Source organism: Apteryx mantelli, chromosome 4 (genome assembly GCF_036417845.1).
Source record: "Apteryx mantelli isolate bAptMan1 chromosome 4, bAptMan1.hap1, whole genome shotgun sequence".
Classification (NCBI taxonomy): domain Eukaryota; kingdom Metazoa; phylum Chordata; class Aves; order Apterygiformes; family Apterygidae; genus Apteryx; species Apteryx mantelli.
Window position 1 is genome coordinate 49,175,188 of NC_089981.1, and position 20,020 is coordinate 49,195,207.

Sequence of the window (20,020 nt, forward strand, 5' to 3'; positions counted from 1 at the left end):
TGTCAAAGCAAACTGTCAAAACTGTTAGTGTGCATCTGGAAAGGTTGACTACTTAGTATTAAAACAGCGAAGGCATCCAAACAATGCTTGGATAACCAAAAACTTCACAAGTGTTTTGGTTTTGGGTTTGGTCTGGTTTGGTTGTTTGTTTTTGTTTTTTAAAGTGTTTCCAAGCCCAAGTTTTTCCAGAGGTTATTTCAATTGCTGAAAGACAAGCCATTTTAGTCATTACTAACCTTAAATGCATTTTGAGTTAGTGGTATTGTGAGGAATTCTGCAGTAATATTTCCTATATGGTTTTTAAACAGTGTTACACCCATAATTACCTGATGCTACTCTTGTCTTCATTGAGACTGATGGCTGTGAGCTATGGGGTAGAAAGCTTTTTCTTTTAGATTTGAGTTTTGAGAGTACATTACAGTGACTGCGTCTACTGAAGGCTAAAGGTTCTCTTATGGAAGTTAAGCAGCAACCTTCTCCTGTCCTGGTTTAATGAAATCGATTGTATATTGCTGTTAACAGAATTCAACTTCAAAGTGAATTAGTAATTTTGTATTAAAATAAGATCAACCCTTTATTTATCATATTTTTTCCCCCTTATGAAAGTAATAGATTTGTTTCTTAGGATGTAGGAACAAAGTCTAACAAACGATGTCTTACTTAAAATATTGAAAAATATTTATGTTTTAGATGACAACAATCACAATATATCAACATTTTTAAAGCCTAAGTCATTTCCTATCCTAAAATATAGAGGCAAAAAGGAACAGTGTTTACATACTATAAATACGTTGCTCCCTGAGCAGCTAGGAAAGTTTAATGAGAACAAAATTTAATTTCTGAAAGCTGTCCACAAGCTGAACTATTTCATTACACAACAGCCAAAAATTTTTGTATAAAATAACATTCTATTATTTTTAAACACATTTCACTGAATAACATTTATAAACACAGGCCTAAATAATTTAAACACAGCAAATTAAACAATTTGGTCATGCTACAAAATCACTGTATAGAAAAGATAACCAAAGTAGATGTTAAAAGTGCTCTCTTGCTTGAAGATTTTTCTAGCTGAGGCTACTTCTAGTGTAACCTGAGTGATCTACAACTAGACAGGGAGAACTGCTGGCTCTCAGGTCCCTTCTCACATTTTTCCAACAGTTCTCAATATAATCACTCCACACATCAGCTCTTTTAAGACAGGTCAATGTGCTAGCAAGCAAGTAAAATACCTATTTCTCTATCGCTAATTTTATTTTAGGAGATTTTTCCTAAGGAATAAAGTGGATGCTAATCCTCCATAATTCTAGTTGGAAAAGCAGTATTCCACATGGCTTGAAAGTTTTACATGGGTGTTCTTTTCATCCATGAATAAAAATGTGCTTACTATTTTAATGGATGTGGTGAGATACTGACGATCAGAGTACTGCAGACAGACAGTTCTTTTACTCAGTGAGTCAGCTGCCACTCTCATCTGTTAACTTATAAATGACATGGTGTAACACCATCAATATGCAAATAAGCTGCTTTATTTCTACATCTGTGTATATCTTCTACCACATCCACTGCATAATTTTAAAGTGCAAATCTTAAAATGTATGAAAAACTACTGATTCGGGAGAAGTTCAGGGGGATTTTGATTTGTTCATGAAAGGAACCATGATTCATCAGGCAAAGCAAAACTAAGCTGAAACTTCCACCCAGCTCTAAGCTGGAGTCTCTGACAGCTATCTGAGTTCCATGGCCTGTTTTTTTCTTACCGTATTGTTTCTATTGAGACTGACAGTTTTTATCAGAAGGGTTTAAATTATATGCTGGAAGTTATCACTGCATGAAGGGTGAAAGGGAGCAGAAAATCTTTTTACTTTACTTTACTTCAAAGTGTACCTTACTGCTGCTGTAACTAGATGCCCCATTCCTTCAGCTGTGATCTTTTGTGGTATTTATAATGCAGCTCTGAAGAAGAGCTAGGGAATTTGTGCTGTTTATCCGTGAAAAGAGCTGATGACAATGGGCCACAGAATGAAGACAGCTTCAGGAACTAAGAGTCGCCAAAGTTCTTGGAATAATTACAGTATGTATAGACTGCATTTGTCACTTACAAGAGCCAGGAACTGTACTTTTGTTATCCTTCCGGTCTCATCAGTGGAGCCATAGGTTGTTCAAAACATAGTCCCAACTTTGTATTCTGTTCTCAGAATGTCACAAAATAGCCAAAACAGAGTATTTTCTGTATCTAAGTCTGCCTTCATAAATGTACAGTATTTAGACCATATTTAGATATTAAAAGTCCACCAGTAGGATTATACATGGCATTGGACTGCTCTCTCATATCCACTCCCCTGCCTTATTTCATTCAAGGAGCTAAGTTAGCCATACGTACCGTACCTGTAGAAATCTTGCTGTGAGAAAATAGCGATGTTGCTTGTGACCATTCTCCATGACAACAGCACTGAATATTTGATTCTGAAAACTTCTCCCAACGGTGTATATGAATTTGGCATTTCCATTTGCTGGCAATAGTCAGAAGTCAAGTTGCGTTCCACTCAAGTTCTGGCTCATTTTAAACACGCTTTAATTACAGTAGTCAGGAGCACAAGCCAATTCACCATTGCTCTAACACAGAAGATGGTGGCAGCAGAGGCTGAGTTTGTCATAAGCACTGCATTATGCATGTTCTTGAAGCACATCCACTTTTCCAGAAGTGGTTGGCTGCAAGTCAACTGACTGGATTAGTTTTGAAAGAAGCCAATATGACCTGGCTGTTAACTAGCTATATATGCTGGCTCCCATCATGCTTCTTGGTCAATGGGGACTTTACTAGTGATAAAGCCAGGAGAAAAATTCTAAAAAGAAACTACGTATGAGTATAAAGTTGTCCATAAGATAAATCCAGTGAGCTAATTAAGAAACAGGCAGCTTTCTGGTCAGGATAAACAGCTGTCTGGAAAGAGCTTGTACAGAATGTCTAAAGCTTTTGCCACTGCTCTTCTGACATTATTTCACAAAGTGGACCTAAATCAAACTTAAGTCTTACCTGCAATTGCCAATTTCAGTGGGACTGCCTAAGAATTGCTCTAACAATGAAAAGAACAACTAGAAAGAATATATTGAAACGGAACTATAATTTGCTTGTAACCTTCTACTTTGTACTGTTCACTTAGAAATTGATCAGCTCTAGAATTATCATCTATTAAAATTAGACCTGGAGCTTTAATATTCCTGCCCATCACAAAAAGAGCTGAATACTACTGTTGCCTGGGCCAACTTACTTAACCCTTCTCTTCTCTGACAATGACTTCCACGATCTTGACCCCTGCCACACCTCCACAAACAAAATCATTAAAAGTCGATTTCTGCCTCCATCCCTTCTACATCAGTTCTGGAACCAGCAAATAGACTCATTGCTATTATAATTTAAACAAAGATGGTACCAAGAATAAGAAGAAAAGCTTAAAAAAAAACAAGCTGCAGAAAAATCTACATAGGTCACTTGATCTATTCTCTAAAGAGGGGAGGAAAAAAGTCACTATTGGCGCCCAGTAGTGCAATCAGATACATGTCTTTATCAGTACTTAATGCTTTTCACTACAAAACAGTTACCTGTCACATATGGGGGCTTTACGAAACTGTTTTCCTTGCAATTCAGCACATCTGGCACTTCAATATTTATTTTCCAGTGCCTACTTCCCACCTCATCCCACCTTCCTCACTAACTACATAAACCTTTCATGCATTGCTTACATCTGTGCTTTAGAAAAAAACCAAGTATCCTCATAACCAAAATTTTATATCCTCAAACCCAGGTCTTTTGTTCATTGCTTGTTTCTGATTGTTAGCCTACTTACTTCGTTACATGAAAATTCCAGAGCTGAGAAGGATTGTGCCTCGATCAGCCAGAAAGAAACTAGGAACCAGCAGCAGGCTAATAGTCCACATATTCCAAAAAAAAATAGTGTCTTATAAGAGACAAAGAAAAAACTAGCAAATATTTTAGTCTCATCTGAAACCATGTAAAAAGGTGCTATTGCTTCTTTAAAATAAATAAATATGTAAGAAGTTATACATGGCCTTCTAAGCAATGAAGTTAAGAGTTCAATGCAAGAAAACCAATTCAAGACTTAAGGCCAGTAACAAGAGATCATCAGACCAATATCTTTTTTGTGCGCAAGTCTGCAACTACTGGGACCGTTTGGCATAACAGTTAAGGAGCAGAGAAGGCAAACTCCCGTATTGAAAATATTAAGGGATTCCCATGACAAAATTAAACAGAACAAAGTCTATAAAGTCTCTCTAAAACACAATGCTGTTCTTTTGGCCTCAGTGTTTCAAATGATAATGTTGGCCAGCTGCACTTAACAAGCTAAAACTGTTCTATTGTAACCCAAGATTGAACAACAAGCATCACTAATCAGGGATTTAAAATAGCTACATATTATTTTAGGTAAAGATCTTTTGTTAGTCAAACAGCAGATAAACTCAGCTCCACTGGTCTCTTCAGAAGGTGACATGAGTGACAAATTGGTGTGCCCAGGTTTTGGAAAACAATTCTTCAGGTGAGAGGCTGTGGAGATAAGCTAGTCTTTTAAAAGTTGCCCAAAGATTTTCTTCAAAACAAACATTTATATAAAAGTTCTATGTACTGAGCCATTCTGGAAATACTTAAATAATTAAATACCCAACAAGAAAGCTTTATCAGTTTCCTCCTTCTTCCTCATCTTCTTGTTTAATAACTAGGATACCTAAAAGAAAAAGAGAGAAAGAGAACAAATCTGCAAAGATTTACAAACAGATTATGCAGAGAAAGGTATAGTTGATGCTGATATACCTGAAAGCTTATCTGGACTGACAGAAGGAAGAAAGAGTTGCACAACTATTTGCTGCCACTGCTTCTAACTGTAGACACCAACTTTCTACATAACTGAATCCCTCTTAACTAGAAGAGGCTTCAACTGATGAGATCTTCTCTTGGATGCTTTTCCAACTTCTTTAGTAGCAAAAAGATACTAAAGGTAAAAAAGTATTAAAGCATGACCCACAAAGATCAGCCTAACTTGGTCACTGGAAGATGCACTGTGATGTTTCAACTGCTAGCATCCAACTAGCACTCAATCTTCCTCTTGGAGAGCCCCTACTTTGTACTGCCATTTCCATGACATACTGTACAGGCTACATCATCAAAGATACCTAACTAGGATGTCTATACTACAAAACATAGTGCCAAAGAGTGAATTCTTAGTGGGGATCCAAGAAGCAATATGGTTACACCTTCTTAAAGCTAACTTGGGTGTCACAGACTAAAGCTGCATTGCACAGTATGAACATACCCTATACAAAGTATGAATGCAACACAATGCAAGGGCACCTCAGATTCTGACAGACTGCAAGGCTCAGGATACCACCTCACAGTGATGTGTTCATGAACTTAAAATAAGCTGCAATGCTAACAGTCCCCAAAAGATTTATCAAATTAGACATTTTCCCCACGCTAGCAAGATTCAATAGTACAGGTGAGCTCACAGCACACTGAAGTAGCACAGTAAAGTACATGCCTAAATAAACAGTACAAGAATAGTAGGGGTGTGGAGGTATATGTCCATCCACCTGTGCTAGTGACCAGAACATTCACCTGGGAAATGGGAACTGTAGGTTCATACTCATGCTTTGATCAGCTTGGAGCAGAGACTTGACTTTGGTGAGGCTCTGAGGTGAGAACTCTTTGCTTACTGCAAGATTGGGGCGCTGTGTCTCTGTTTTTTCACAAATAGGAAACTGAAAATAAAAACAAAGCAGCCTGATTTCTGTCATGGTTAGGCACCTAACTTCTGAGGAGGGATCCCGGCACAGGAACCAAGAGAAAGAAGACACCTGCCCAAAGATACCATCAATGCCTATTTTCATCCAGAACATCTTCAAACATTTTACTCATTTTCAGATCCCTATATTAGTCATCTCACATATACTGCATAAGCATAGCAAGATCTTGGGACACTGCAGCCACAAGAAACTTATGTCCTGCTACAGCATTTCTGAGATCTGCTTTACTCCACATTCTGTATTTTGTGGCTTCCATTTTTAAATATCTTCCTCTCCTTCTACATTGTGTAGGAAATACACAAACCTAATTCAGAGCTGTCCATTGCTCCAGGCTGCAACAACGCTTACAAAACTAAGGGTGCAGCCCTGTACTAGCAAGGTTACCCTTTGCCCATACAAATACTTGCCCTGCTCCAGCTTTTCTATTCACATAACATTTTCTGTTACACCAGTGAATGGACTATTGCAGGCCATCCTTCATAGCAGTACAGCCCTCTCACTAGCCTTCAGCTTCTCCCTAGTTCTTATTACTTCAGTTGATCTGGCTTTGATTTCCCATCCATCGCCCACTGCATTGATGCTGTTCTCTTGTTGCCCCCTATGCACCCATATCTTCCCTGCTGCTACGCTGACTCTTTATTAATATTACCAGTCCTGCTCTTCTCTTCATTGCTTTAGTAAACAGGGGATAACAGTGAAGAGTTAATAACTCCATTAGCAGAAAATAACATATTTTAAAATAGCTTTTAAAATTGTCTCGCTTTTACTCACTAATCAGGACATGCTTTAATATATTTTCATATCAGCCACTAAAAAAAGAAAGCAGCAGAGGAAAGCTCATAAATTGAGGCTTACTGCAGTGAAGAGAGGGGCATATTCAGGCATTTGGGAAACTTGCGTGAAGTTTTGAAAACCTGCCCTTGCACCAGAAGCAAAACAGAGAACATATACCTATATATCCCTATCCCCCATGACACCATCTTTTTTTGGAAAAATTGTAACTCGACTTTGTTGTGAAAACTATAATTCCACTTGGCAGATGGAAGTCTTGTTAACTTATTTAATGCTAAACATGTAAGTATATAATTACATGAGTCAATGTGTGAACTTCACAAGAGAACATCAAACCAGTATTAAAAATAAACATACATATGTTTCAGTTCCTTATTAGCTAGGTGCTAGAACTATTTGACTGGACAACTTCAAGGATCAAGTCCAGCTGCAAGGCCGCATAGATTTAACACTCTGAAATCTATCAGACACTTTCAGAAGACCCTGAAGCCAGGGTTGCAAAATTCAGCTGTCAGAAGCTAGTCTACTTCTGAATAATAACTCAGTGAGAGGAAGGAGAAGAGGAGTACTACATGGTCACACATGTATTTCTGAGGCTATGATTTATTTCACTGTGGTCTTCTGTATATTAAGCTATTAACTTACACCAATTGCCTCATGCCCCAAACTCACCATCTAGCTTTTTCAGCTTGGGCACTCGTTTGGTTGCTTCTTCAATCCAACTGTTCTTCTGATCAGAGGCGTATTTCTCTTGTAGTGGATTGCCTACAAACACCAGATCCTCTAGTAATGGCAACTCTGCCAGTCTCACAAACTCTGCTGCAACCACAAATGTGAAAACACCAACCAGATTGTGGAACGTGGAAAGTACATCTGCAGCAAACCTTCCTTTCAAGGTCAATACAAACACAAATAGCATGGAATACAAGAGGATGGGGACTGTTTGGGCAAAAATTGGTATCAAGTTAAAGAACAGGCATGTACTATAAAAGAAGTCAGAGAAAGATGGTTCAAAGGACAAAATCCATTGGGCTTAGAAATTAAATTCAAATTTTGAACTATTTTCTAACTATTTTTAATCTCTTGCATGAGCAGAGATTTAGGGATTCTCTGTAGTTATCAGTAAAACTTAGCCCCTAGAACAAACAGAACTATTTTCCACTTACTGACTTAACCTATGCATTCCCCATAAGAAAGTAAGAAGTTACAGAACAAAAAGGTCTGGCTTACCCCAGTCTTTCACCAAATTATTTGACATATAGAGAACCTTCAGCTTCTTCATTACACGGATCCCCCTCAGCTTCTCAATGAAGTTGTATGAGATCCACAGCTCCTCTAAAGTATCTGCAACTGCCTCCTGGAAAATGACAGGACTACTCAGAGAAGTGAAGGTAAGTCTTCCTTATTCTTCAGCTTCTCTCTTCTTCACACCCTGCAGGTCATCTCATGTAATAAACTATTAATGCATATTGGTCCTCATATCCTTTCAAGCAGGTCCCTAATTATGCACGACAAATACCCATGGGGATTAAGTACAAAGGATCTGAAATATATTTAGGAGGAAAGAAGTCACAATACTAGAATAATACAAGGAATAGCTGGCTGGAGCAGTTCTTTTTAAGGCATAGGGTCAGAGGAGACTAATTTGGCTGTTTGTGCACTGTAAGTACATACAAAGTGACTGCGATTCAACAACCACATTAGAGGGATTTTTATACAGTATGAGGGACTGAATAGATTCAGGTACATGTATGTTCATATCTGTAGGCCAGAAATTGCTTTCACAATTCCCTCAAAAACAGAGGTATTTTTTTAAACCAACCATTACACATTGACTGTATATTTCACACTTAAGAGATACGGCATCTCCAAAGGTGGGAACAGCCTTGAAGAGAGACATTCTGCAGGAGAAACATACAACCAGTCTTGAGGAAGAAAACATTTCCTATATTCATTTGGCTTAATTAATCAGATGATTAAAAATAATTTTCTGCCATTAATACAAATGTAACAAAATCGATCCTGTTTTTCCCCAATAATTTTTCCTTTGCCTGGTAGACTTAGTCCTGTCACCATCTTCTCCCCCAAAGCCATATTGCTCAGAGTGCCAGTTACCCATAAAAAGCGGCACTCATGAACCATGGGTTCACGTGACTGCCAATATTTGTAGTACAGAACCATAATCCAAGTATGTTCCGGAAAAAAATTCCATATTCAAAATGTTAGAATAAATTATTTTCATGTAAAGCTAGTGGAATTTAAAGTGCTTTACAAACCTAAACAATTTTAAAATAAAAGTTCTGTTCTTCGTCATCACAAATGAAGAACTCCCCCTTTCTAATATCCTTTTATGGAGTAAATTAGCCCTGAAAAATCTCCAAACATGAAGAGAGTAAAAAGAAAAAAAAAATAGGAAGAGAAGGAAGAGAATTTGAAAATTCAGAAGCAATGTGTGAGAGGGTGAAAAGATTGTAGTGAAAGGAGAAAATGAAAGGAATGGTTAGGCAATAAGGGGAATTCAGTGATCCAAATTCAAGAGAGCACTCCATTTCATTAGTGAATATTAGTTACTGCTAAGAAGCACGTACCAATCCGTTCAAGTTCTTTATGTTATTTCTTCCCAAAGACAGAATTCTCAAATTTTCTGCAACAGATGAAACAGTTTCTTATTAATAAGAGATTCTTTTTAAATTGCAAGAAGATGCTATAAGTCTGGTAAAACCCCACATTCTAATTCTAAAAATATTTGCATTCTGAACAAGCTGTATTAAAAAAGAATGACATAACAGAAGCAAAACTCTCTACATACACAGATCATGAGGAACGTCCAGTCCATGGTGGACAGCTCAGAAATACATAGATGAATACAAAACTGTTCGTTGGTACATTACTTAGCTGAAATTCAGTCCCAATAGATACTCAACAAAAGCTATTATTTTGTTTCCTACTTGAACTCTCACTGCTGACTTGCTAGTTCTGATCTTATGTGGTCCATGCCCTTTCTTCTCTAGGCAAAAGTTGTTCTGATCTTATTTTAAGGCAAAAGATTTGTTTTCTAAAATAGAGGCAGCATATGAAGCTGCCTTACAGAAGTCTGATGAGAGACATTTCAGTTGGTCTAGCACCCAGATGAAATTCCTTTTCAAGTGAGCTGTTCTTGCTGGTTTTCAGTGCAATACTAATATAACTCAAAGCTATTAAAATTGCAATCTTTTTGTGAAACTCATTTTCAGTTTTCACACAAGCCTTCTTCCAGGTGTAAATATGTAAACTGTGTTGTAGCATCTAGCTGGGTTAATTTTGAATCAAAACCTTCCTTGAATATTTCAAGACTTCTTCTTAACTGAATTAAGGATCAATTAATTAATGAACTTGTTTTGCTCTTGTATGCACAATGATTGAAATACGTTGTACAATAATTAAAGGCAAGACCAATGAATATTCCAACTGAGTAGCAATATATGATGCATAGATAGCACATTTAGTGGCTCAGGATTGCTATGGAGAGAGTATTCAAGCCTAGTCTGGAATAGACAGTTATATGTTCATTTATATTGTTCCTATCCCAAGGAATGCAGGGATGAAACCACACCTGATAAAAAAAGGTAAATATTCTAAAAGATGAACATTCATTTTCATTAAAGAGTTCAGGATTCTGAATTCCTTTTTTTTTTATACACAACAGCTTAATACATAACTATGCTTAAAATATGAAGAATCATAATCACTAAGTCTAAAGCCTACTACAGCTAATACTCTTCAGAATATCCCTAAGGATCTCTGTCCACAGAGGGGAGCAGCAGCAGAAGGCCTTTTGATCTAGCCAGCTATCCTTGTTCTCGCTGAAATGCATGGCTAGAAATTATAAGTCTGCATTAGCTTTTGAAATTTCTGAGAAATACAAGGGTACAAGGATACTTAGAAATACAAAATAACAGAATGCCTTAAATGCCATGCCTTAAAATTGTTTCTAAGTACTGTTATTGCTCTTTAGTACTCGTTCTGAGAAATTCTGTATTTTAGAGGAAGCTAAATCTCCCTCATGGAATATTTACAGTTGCTAAAACACAAAATTACCTGCTTTTTGCTATCATCTGAAACATCTTCCTCAAATGTATGGATAGAGGGGTGTAGTTCTTTACACAAAATTATCTACTCGACATAATTATAACTAGGAAGATACATTAACATTAATCTTTTTTGTCTGAAAAAAGTGCTGGATGGTTAAACTTATTTCTCAGCTTCCTCTCCACAATGAACCAAATCAAATATGCAACAGTAACAGTTACTCACCTGATTTTCATAGCTATAAGCACTACTTTCTCTCTCTTTCACAGAAAGCAATAGAAACTGAGAGTTTCTCACACTCTAAACCTTTAAAAGACAGACCATGTGGTTCTATTGTGTCTGCTTGCAGGATCAGATATTTGGTACAGACTGGATGGTTTGATTCTACATTTTATTAATATAAACATTTAAGATGCTTTAAAGGCTTTTAAAGTTTTCTCCCACTAAAGACTGTTTCACTTTTCTGTAATTGCTTAATCATTTTTTGTTTGTGATAGAGTTAATCAAAGTGAAATATTCACAGTAGTTATTTGGAAAGACTCTAAGGGAGTGTTTTTTCCCCATCAGTATTTGCGAATTTGTGGAAGTCTAAGCATATTATGGAGGCAGTAAAGTTCATCAGGCTCCTTTGGCAGCCCCATGGGTGTGTAGCTGGAGAGGATGGGACTCCAGGTTCCTTGTCCATCTGCCTGGCAATTTGATGGGGACAGAAAAGCCTGGAAGTTCCAGCCCAAAACCTGCAGCTCCTTGCCACAGGGTCCACAACTTGGGGACAGACCATTAAGATTTTGGTCCTAAAGTCAGCAACCCGATGGGTTTCAAGGTTTCATAGATCCAGAACAGCTGCCCAGGAAACAAGAGCTCAGTTCCACTTGTAGACAGCTGGCTCCCCCTCGCCTCCAGCACACCCCTTTCAGGTATGACCGCAATCCAAACCAGTATAACCAAATCCTCTGCAAAATGGAATGACATTTTTCCACCCAGGTCTACAACCTCAGCAACAGACAACACCACAGATAAAAAGCTGTTGAACTGCAGACTCTCTCCGTTATCAGCATGGAAACAGGTCATTAAACCACTCTGGATTTGATTACCTGTTGAATATCACAACCCAGGCCTACTGGAAGTTGTAAAGGTGTTTTCTGTATGGATTTTTTGCTGTTGTTAAACTTGCACAGGCTAACTGCCAAGACTAGTGCCCATGGGTACATGCTTTAATACACCATTACTGCTAAACATGCATTCTCCAATAACGGTAATTTTAAAAATCACATGTAATTTTCTAAGGTAAAAGAATTAATAAGGATAAGACTGGGTATACAGCTAGATCCAGGTTATGGTATATGTCCAATCTAAGCAACTAGAAAATGAATATAATCAGCCACTGGCTTGTCACTTACTTAGGCTGTTCAAGTTGGTGATTCTTTCAATGCAGTTTGTAGACAATGACAGCTTCCTTTCAAAACAAGAATAATCAATCATTTTTATGCTGACAGTATAAGAGGGATCACTGTACTAGAAGAGTTCCACTTCCAAACACTACTACATTAGGAATAAATTACAATTTATTTTTCTCTCATTAGATGGTAAACTAACTAACTATGTGAACAGACTTATAATATCCTCAAACCATCAAGATTTCTGCAACTTTATTTAGCTTCTGGGAAACTACCACCAGTAATTTACATCACATAGGGGATTATCTTTTTATGTCTAACCTTAACAAATAGGCAGCCATTTCTTTCTGAAATGCCTGTAATTTCTCTCTGAAAGTCCTAGTTAGGTCTACTTTTCTCTTGCTTTCGCATTTCAAACATAGATATTATTACAACAGTTTGGTCAGTTAAACAGCAGCCATATTGCTTTGGCACCCAGAGATACTTAGATATCTGTGCATGCCGCTGCACTTTGCCATTTGGGCACATTCACCAAGACAGTTCATTGTGCAGTTACAACCTTAACACTGTAGGAGTCAGTACAAATAGTATTTTAGGAAGTACCTCAGATTTGTCATTAAAGGCAGAAAGAGCCTGAACAAATGGATGTGTTATTGCAGACTCTGGTTTATAATACCACAGAAAAATAAATAAATGGATTGCAAATGTGTCTGTTAGTTAGCAGATTCCAGACACGGACCTGTAATTACATACTGGTGAATAATGTGCTAATTTTCTGAGGACAAATATTAATACAGAATCTACCCTAACATCTTCTCAGTTAAGTGACAGGAATCATAGGAAAAAACCTCAAACAAGCAGGAACTGTGTGTGGAAGAAGAAGCCCAGCTGAGAAAAAAGAAAGGTGCTGCTTTGAAGGCCACACTTAAACATAGTAGATACATGTTTGCATAGTGGACAACAGAAAAAATGAAAATTAATACAAAGAGAAGAGAATATTTGTCTTCCGATTTGTTTTTAACAGAACTTACTCGCAGTTAACAAGCGTGGAGAGAGATTCATCCATCCTCTCTACAGGAGGAATCTGGCCATAGAGTTTCACCTCCTTTGCCTCTGAAGCCTTCTGTCCAGTTTTTTCTTCCTAAAGAAAAGAGAAGGCAAAGAATATACTCACTGGTACATGCAATTATTATAAATTAATGCCAACATACTATTAAAAGTTATTAATCAAAAGAGAAAGCATTCTGAATACTCTTTATCAAGACACCTACTGGTGTTGCTTTTCTGAATGACACCTCAGCCACAACAACCCAATTTCACTAAATCACAAATACAGCCTGAATTAAAAAAAGGGGGTGGGGGGAAGGCGAGTAGAGAGGAGAAGGCTTGCTTATGTCCAAGGTAATAAAACACTTATACATTACATACACTTTCTTTGTTTAAAAAAAGTTGTGTTACGCTTGAGCAATTTGATTCAGTGATCCTCTGCTAAAATGAAATGGAGACTAGCTAGAGATTTGAAGTGCTGAATCAAATTACTTCCATGGAGACTGACAAATGGGAGCCTGAACTAGGGCCAATCTGTAGCAGAAGCAGATACTTAAAAACTCTGCTAGAAAAATCTCGTTTCCACTTCATCCAGAAAACTCACTACCAAAAAATCAGGACTAAGCTACACTCATACTACTTCCTCGTAGTTACAGCTGCCCAGCACAGCCTAAACTGCTGAAAGCATTAGCGAAACAGCCAACTATAGGTGAACAAATAACACAAAATGCAGCTGGAAATCCATAAGCCATGAAGTATAGTTAGGAGACTTGCACTTGTTCCCAGAGGCAGGGGAGCCTGTGTTGGGGGAGAACCTCAATTGCATTTTTCTCAAGTCTTTCCATGGTTTTAACCATTTTGGACAGATCCCAGGTGTTCCTCATGAACTCTGTGCTGTGACTCCTGCTCCTCCAGCTGTGCTGGTAGTTTGAGGTCAGCCTTAAAATATGCATGAGCTTAGATGGTAATTCTTGCATGCAACTATACGCCCAAAGGAACATATGCATGAAAAGAGAATCAGTTTACACTCTTACCCAATAAAGAAAAATAAAATACAGAGCAAAGAGGAGGAAATTTTGAAGCTAGACTGATTATATTCCATCTTTGGATTATCAAATGCTGGTTAGAAATAATGGAAAAGTTGGTATTTAGAGAAAATATTAAATCCTTACCATTCACAGAGCTAATAGCTTTAAAAAAAAAAACCCCAAACACCCCCACTTAGTCATTAAAAAAAGGAAAGGAGAAGATTTCACGCTTTAGAGAATATAGCAAAAAGCAAATTTCCTAGTTATAATCTAGGTTGATAATTTTCTAGAGAACTAAGTACTTTAGTAAGTTCAGAACTTTACAAAAATGGTCATAACTTCATCATTTGGGTGTGTTTATTTAAAAGCTGCAGTCTATCAAGTCCTTTAAAATTCTGAACTGATGGTGATTATTGAGTAAACACTTGGAACAAGTACTCATTTAGGTGGAACAGCAGTTTTGACAGCTGTTTCCTTGACAGAACAAAGAGAGAGTTTTGCCAGTTCACTCAGTGTTCAGCGGGAAGACTGGAGGTCCATTAACAAAGGAGAAATCTACCCCAGGTTTACAAAACAGAGTATTGTTTTCTCCCCCATTTTTACTCAGCTAATTGAAAAGTGAGAAAGCTGAGGTCTGACCTATTTTATGTGTCTGCTTTAGAATGAAATGAATTGCATCCCAGAAGTATTTAGTAATCCCATAGCATAAGATCAGGTATTGACTGTTCACCTCAGTAACCATATGTAATACTTCATATGGTTGTTCAAAGTAAATGCAAAATAAGTTCTGATAACATTATTTTCTCTTTTATATGTCCCAAGCACTTCAGGTGGCTTAATTTAATGAAAAATCAACATGTTGCCCTATGTATTCACGGTCCAAATTCAGTGTGATGATCTTTCACTCATCATTAGCAATTTAGAAAATAAGAAGCATGTCAGATGTTATGCTACAGTACGGTGAAAAAAACTTCTATTTTCTTTTCTAAAAACAAGGATTACACTGTATCTATTGGCACTTATACTCAATTTATCAATTTATCAGCCTATACCAATCAATAAAATGATTTGTTTCTTAAAAACATGAAAGGGAATGAGCTCCCAATAGAGACTGTAGCCATGAGTGAGCACCTGCAGAAGAACATTCATCCTGACTGCCACCTGGTTCTAGAAAAAAGGTCAGATGAACTACCCCAACAAGCCACAGAGAAACCACCAGTAGAACAGACATTTTTTAAGGTAAGGATTCCTTTTTGCTAAGTTAAAGATTCTTTGAGTTAACTAACTTCATCCTGACTCGAAACAGGGCATAAGTAAATCCTTATGTTGAAGGGAAGAAAAACATCTGGAATGCAGCTCAACATCAGATCCAATTTTACAAGTCAGGTAGATTCAGATTAGGAGCAGGAAAATGAGGAGTTAAAACTCTCCCCAAAACAACGTGGACAGAAGAGCAAATTCAGCACTTCTTACTTAATAAAAACTCACTGACGTAATTCTATTATCTCTCCCCAAAACACATGACGAAAGAGCAAATGTAAAATAAATCTTTAATAGGAGATATGGAGTTGAGGTTTTGGAGGGAGGAAAATGGAAAAATATCAGAATTTTTTATACTCTGTTCACATCTCTAGTAATGCTACTTTCCACAAGATGTTGCATTCTGGCTTATTATGACAGCAGGAGTGAAGTTTGTGGGATATACCAGTGTAGCTTAAAAAAAGAACAAAAAAAAACCCTGAAATACTGAAAGTACTAAACAATGATAACATTCAAAAAGGAAGTAATCTTCAATTACAGTGTTGTACCTTAAGCTGGTGGTAAAGATCTTCTGGCTTGCAACTGTACCTGCCCACACTATCTCATACAAAGATCATCTAGAGACCAAAACTGTTTGTGCTGTTGCTCTAGCAGCCGGACAGAACAAGAGGGGGCCTACGTACACACAGAACGGCACATCTATGCTCTAACCTAAAATCGACTGAGATTGGGGGAAAATTCTCACTGACTTCAGTGAACTGTGACCCTGACCCCAGAGGCATCCTGTAGCATTATTTGAAATGACATCCATGTCCTCTCCATCAAACAGCTTTCTAGAAGGTTACAAGACCAGTTCAGTCACAGCCGGTAACTGTCTGTATTAATGGTGTACTTGAAGGAGAAAAACAAATAAGAAACTCATTCTGAGTTAAGCTTTGCATAGTGGACAATATAAGAGGCCTGTGTATCACTGCTGCAGAAAAACACTGATATAACAGTGTTAAATTTATTCTACACCACTACACTAAACAAGCAAATATTATGTATTGAAATGAACCCACTAGAAGTTGGGTGAGGGGGTTGAATTTTTGAGCATTGCTGGTAGCTTTTTTCTATACACTCATTTTAGCACTGTTATAAGGCAACAGCAGATGTCTCACTGACTTCAGTACAGTCAGTGTTTCATACCTATTTATTCTGTGGGAGGGATTATACTCAGGTAAAATGAACAGAGCATAATTAAAATACAAGAACTAATATCCTGAATCTCTTTGTAGCTTCAGGCCTTCTATCAATGCATATTCAGCAGAACAAGGCAAGACAGCAAAACTGACTCATCTTTACCAGCCATATAATTTTAAGAAGAATACAAAGAAACTTTAACAGAATTGACTGCACATCAATATTAGTAATAAAAATTTTACTTTGTGAAATTTATTACAGCAGCAGATGTTTCAAGTAAACATATTTGTTACAAAAAGTTTGAAAAATAAATTTATCTGAATACAGTCAAAATCCATGCCACAGAGTAATGCAAAGCAGCTAGATACTGTTTTAGTACTTACCCATTCTAGTACTTACCCATTTGGCTAGAGCTTCTTTGATAGTTGTTGCTTTTGCCTAAAAATAAACAAATTAAAATTAACATTCATTGCAATTTTTAGATGGCTTGTTCACTGCAAACTGCTTTCCTCTCCCTTCACTCTCCCTTACCTGCTTGTCAACCCCCTTCTACCACTTTCCTCTATTACCGTCCTATAGCTGGTTCTAAGAAGTAGGAATGAGCACAACTCCTTAGTGGTTCTTAATTTTATTTTCTGGGATATTCAGTAGCATTTTCACAAGGAATCAGTTGACTTCATACAAGCACATTATCTTTGTGATCTTATTCTCTGCGTAGACTGGAGAATGGGTTAGGGACACTGCTTGTTAGTTTTGATGATGAAATTTAATTGAATTCACAGAAGTTAGAAGTCACTATACTAAAAAGCATGGTCCAGTCTTCTTAAAAACACACTTTCTATTATTATGTATTATGCAACTTCCTGTCTGAAAGTAAGTCAATGAATAGGTAGAAAGATAGAGCCTATTAAGATTCACTGAGGAAAATAAGGCACGTCTGGCCAAATCTCAAGGGCAGTCTGGAATGTTTATATTTGTTTCTCTTCATTTTATGTCCAGTCCCATCATGTTATTGAAAAACATATATTATTCTGTTTAAAAAAATCCAAGAGCTACTGTACAAGATTTTTTACAGATCAACCCACTGATAAACTTGCTATTGTCACTAACTCCTTCATCAAAGCCAAATGACTCTCCATCCAAAAACAGTAGTACATAGAGAAACTCTGATATGTCCTAAACTTTAAACATATTCCGAGAGGTCTTTTGGATGAAAACGGTTCCACTGAGACTGGGCGTTCACAAAAACTGCTCAACAGCCTCCTTCCTATAAAATCAGGTAGACTCTAGCTTGAACATCTCTATTGCTCTTCTCTGTAGCTCTACAACACGTGGATTGAAGCAGCTTTTCAGGTAATCAGATACCAAAAAAACCAACTGTGTCGGTTAAAACCAACGAACTGACTTCCACCCAAAATCTTATGAGTAATTCCTTCAGGTCACAGAGCTATAAGGTTTTTATTGCTCTGGAACACTAGAAATTCTGGACCCAATGATAAAAGGCAACAGTTGTGGTAGCTGCAAATAAAAGAATGGTTACAGTCACTGAATACCCAAAACCAGGCCAAGACACCGGATACTAAGGACTCTGAATACGCATCTCAAATATCAAAATATGCCTTCATTTAGACATATGTCACTAAGCATCCCCAGATATTCTAGCCGCTTCCTTCCACAGAGTGATACACATTTTAATTCTACCTAAACTGAGTTATAGTTAGCTAGCTGGCTTTCTCTAGGTCCAACTGTAGACACCTGATAAACCTGTGCTATGACAGTACCTCCCTGGTGCCTGGTGCAGGTAAACAGCTGAGGGACCTCCTTCTGTTTAGGACATCACTGCCCTAGATCCCCCACTGACAGTCTCATCAAGTCCCATCGAGGGACCAGTGTGCCAGCAAAACCAACTGGCTTCCAGTTAATCAGTTTTTTTGGACAGGAACTTGCTTGTATTATTTTTCATGCTTGTGCTAGTCCATTGTTACAGCATCTCGGTGCAAGATGTCAGTCAACCGTTATTAAAGACAGAAACTGGTTTATGTGACCAGTGCCCGAATCTGTTTCAAACTCATGCCAAAAACAGACTGGATTTTGAAGCTAGTGATCCATGTGAACACAAAAAGCAGTTTCTTCCCTGACCTCTACAGATTTGTCTCTCCCATTATAATACCTGACTAGTATTATAATATAATATGGTGGAAAATACAAAAATCAGCAGAAGTGGCTTATCAAGAGAATGTGTGTTCAGGGTTTTGCTTTGTTCCTTGAAGCACACTTGAAATTTCTTTAGACAAACCATACTATCTTCTGCCAACGGAGGTTACTTAACAGAAACCTCTGAAGAACCTATTTTCAGGTGTCCTCTACCTGCATATTGAAAATTCTCCTACAGGGATTTATATTAAAGAAAGTCATATAACTGAAATATATTTCAAGCATTCAAATCTCCAAATGATCAGAAGCTGAAATCATCACCCTGAATGGCCACCATCCACACTGCAGGAAAAAGACAAATAGTTTATGAAGGGGAGGAGAGGAGAAGACCCTCATATATATATATAAGTCAAAACAAAATAAATCTGTTTTTTTTTCCCCCAAAAAAGATGGCTTTTGGACACAGAATATTTTGACACAGAATATTTACAAAATTCAGACCCACAGGAAAAAGTAAAACAGGGACACTTTGCCTTCATTTGCATACATTTATTCATATGTTTAAGTAAAGCAAATTAGAATTTCACAGCAACAGAAACCAGGCTACTTAGCACGGTAACTGCAGGTACCGCTGCCTTAAAAACAGTCAGTAGCTGTTTTTTTTTTTTTTTCAATGATGACATCCCCGAGTCCCAACAACTGCAGGATGTGAATTAATTAGCTCCCGCTACTTGATCTACCCCCGACCCCCCCTTCTCCAAGGCACGGTAACAGGCCGCAGCGCCAGCGCCATAGCCCACGTAAAGGGCTGCGGGCTGCCTCATGGCCAGCTCACGCCGTGCCCGGGCCGCGCTGCGCCAGAGCGCGGCCCGGGGCGCACCGGCTGCGCACGGCTTGACTCCGCGCTGCCGCCGCCCGGAGACTCCTCGGGGGAAGTCGTGAGGGGAGGCCGCCGCCGCGCCGCCCCGCTCTCGGCGAGGACGGGGGGTCGCACGCCTGCCCGGCCCCGTCCGCCCCGCCGCGCCGCGGGGCTGCACCGGCCCCCGCCCGAAGCGGGCCCCGTTCCGCCCCGGCCCCAGGACGCCCCAGCTCAGCCTCGCCCCAAGCCCCCGGCCGCCCGCAGGGCGGCTCCCACGCGCCGCCAGGCAGGCCGCCACCCTGCGGGCCAGCGCCCTCCCCGCCAGGCGCCCGCCTGCCCGCGCCGGCACTGAACGGACCCACCATTGCCGTTGCTACCGTTAACGCTCCGGTTGCTATGGCACGGCGGCCTCCCGC

General features: G+C 38.5%; 1 protein-coding gene across 2 annotated transcripts; it reads right to left on the reverse strand.

The window, feature by feature from the left end:
• Positions 1–654: 654 nt before the first annotated feature.
• DNAL1 (dynein axonemal light chain 1) lies at positions 655–19,999 on the reverse strand. 2 transcript variants are annotated; one of them, XM_067296511.1, is made up of 8 exons: positions 19,967–19,999; positions 16,991–17,029; positions 13,106–13,215; positions 12,078–12,133; positions 9,198–9,253; positions 7,840–7,966; positions 7,282–7,428; positions 655–4,742 (listed from the first exon to the last, which is right to left on the reverse strand). In XM_067296511.1, the coding sequence occupies exons 1-8, from the start codon at positions 19,967–19,969 to the stop codon at positions 4,696–4,698; spliced, it is 585 nt and encodes a 194-aa protein (XP_067152612.1). In that variant the 5' UTR covers positions 19,970–19,999; the 3' UTR covers positions 655–4,695. The 2 variants fall into 2 exon arrangements, with proteins under 2 accessions (XP_067152612.1, XP_067152613.1); XM_067296512.1 differs by lacking the exon at positions 655–4,742 and adding an exon at positions 5,588–5,772.
• Between the last annotated feature and the right edge of the window lie 21 nt (positions 20,000–20,020).

Excerpts from the sequence above, each read along its gene's own strand:
- DNAL1 (XM_067296511.1), bottom strand. Across the intron at positions 9,254-12,077 it reads CACCAACTTGAACAGCCTAA|AAAATTTGAGAATTCTGTCT; the intron begins GTAAGTGACAAG and ends CATCTGTTGCAG. Across the intron at positions 4,743-7,281 it reads CAAGCTGAAAAAGCTAGATG|GTATCCTAGTTATTAAACAA; the intron begins GTGAGTTTGGGG and ends TTTTTCTTTTAG.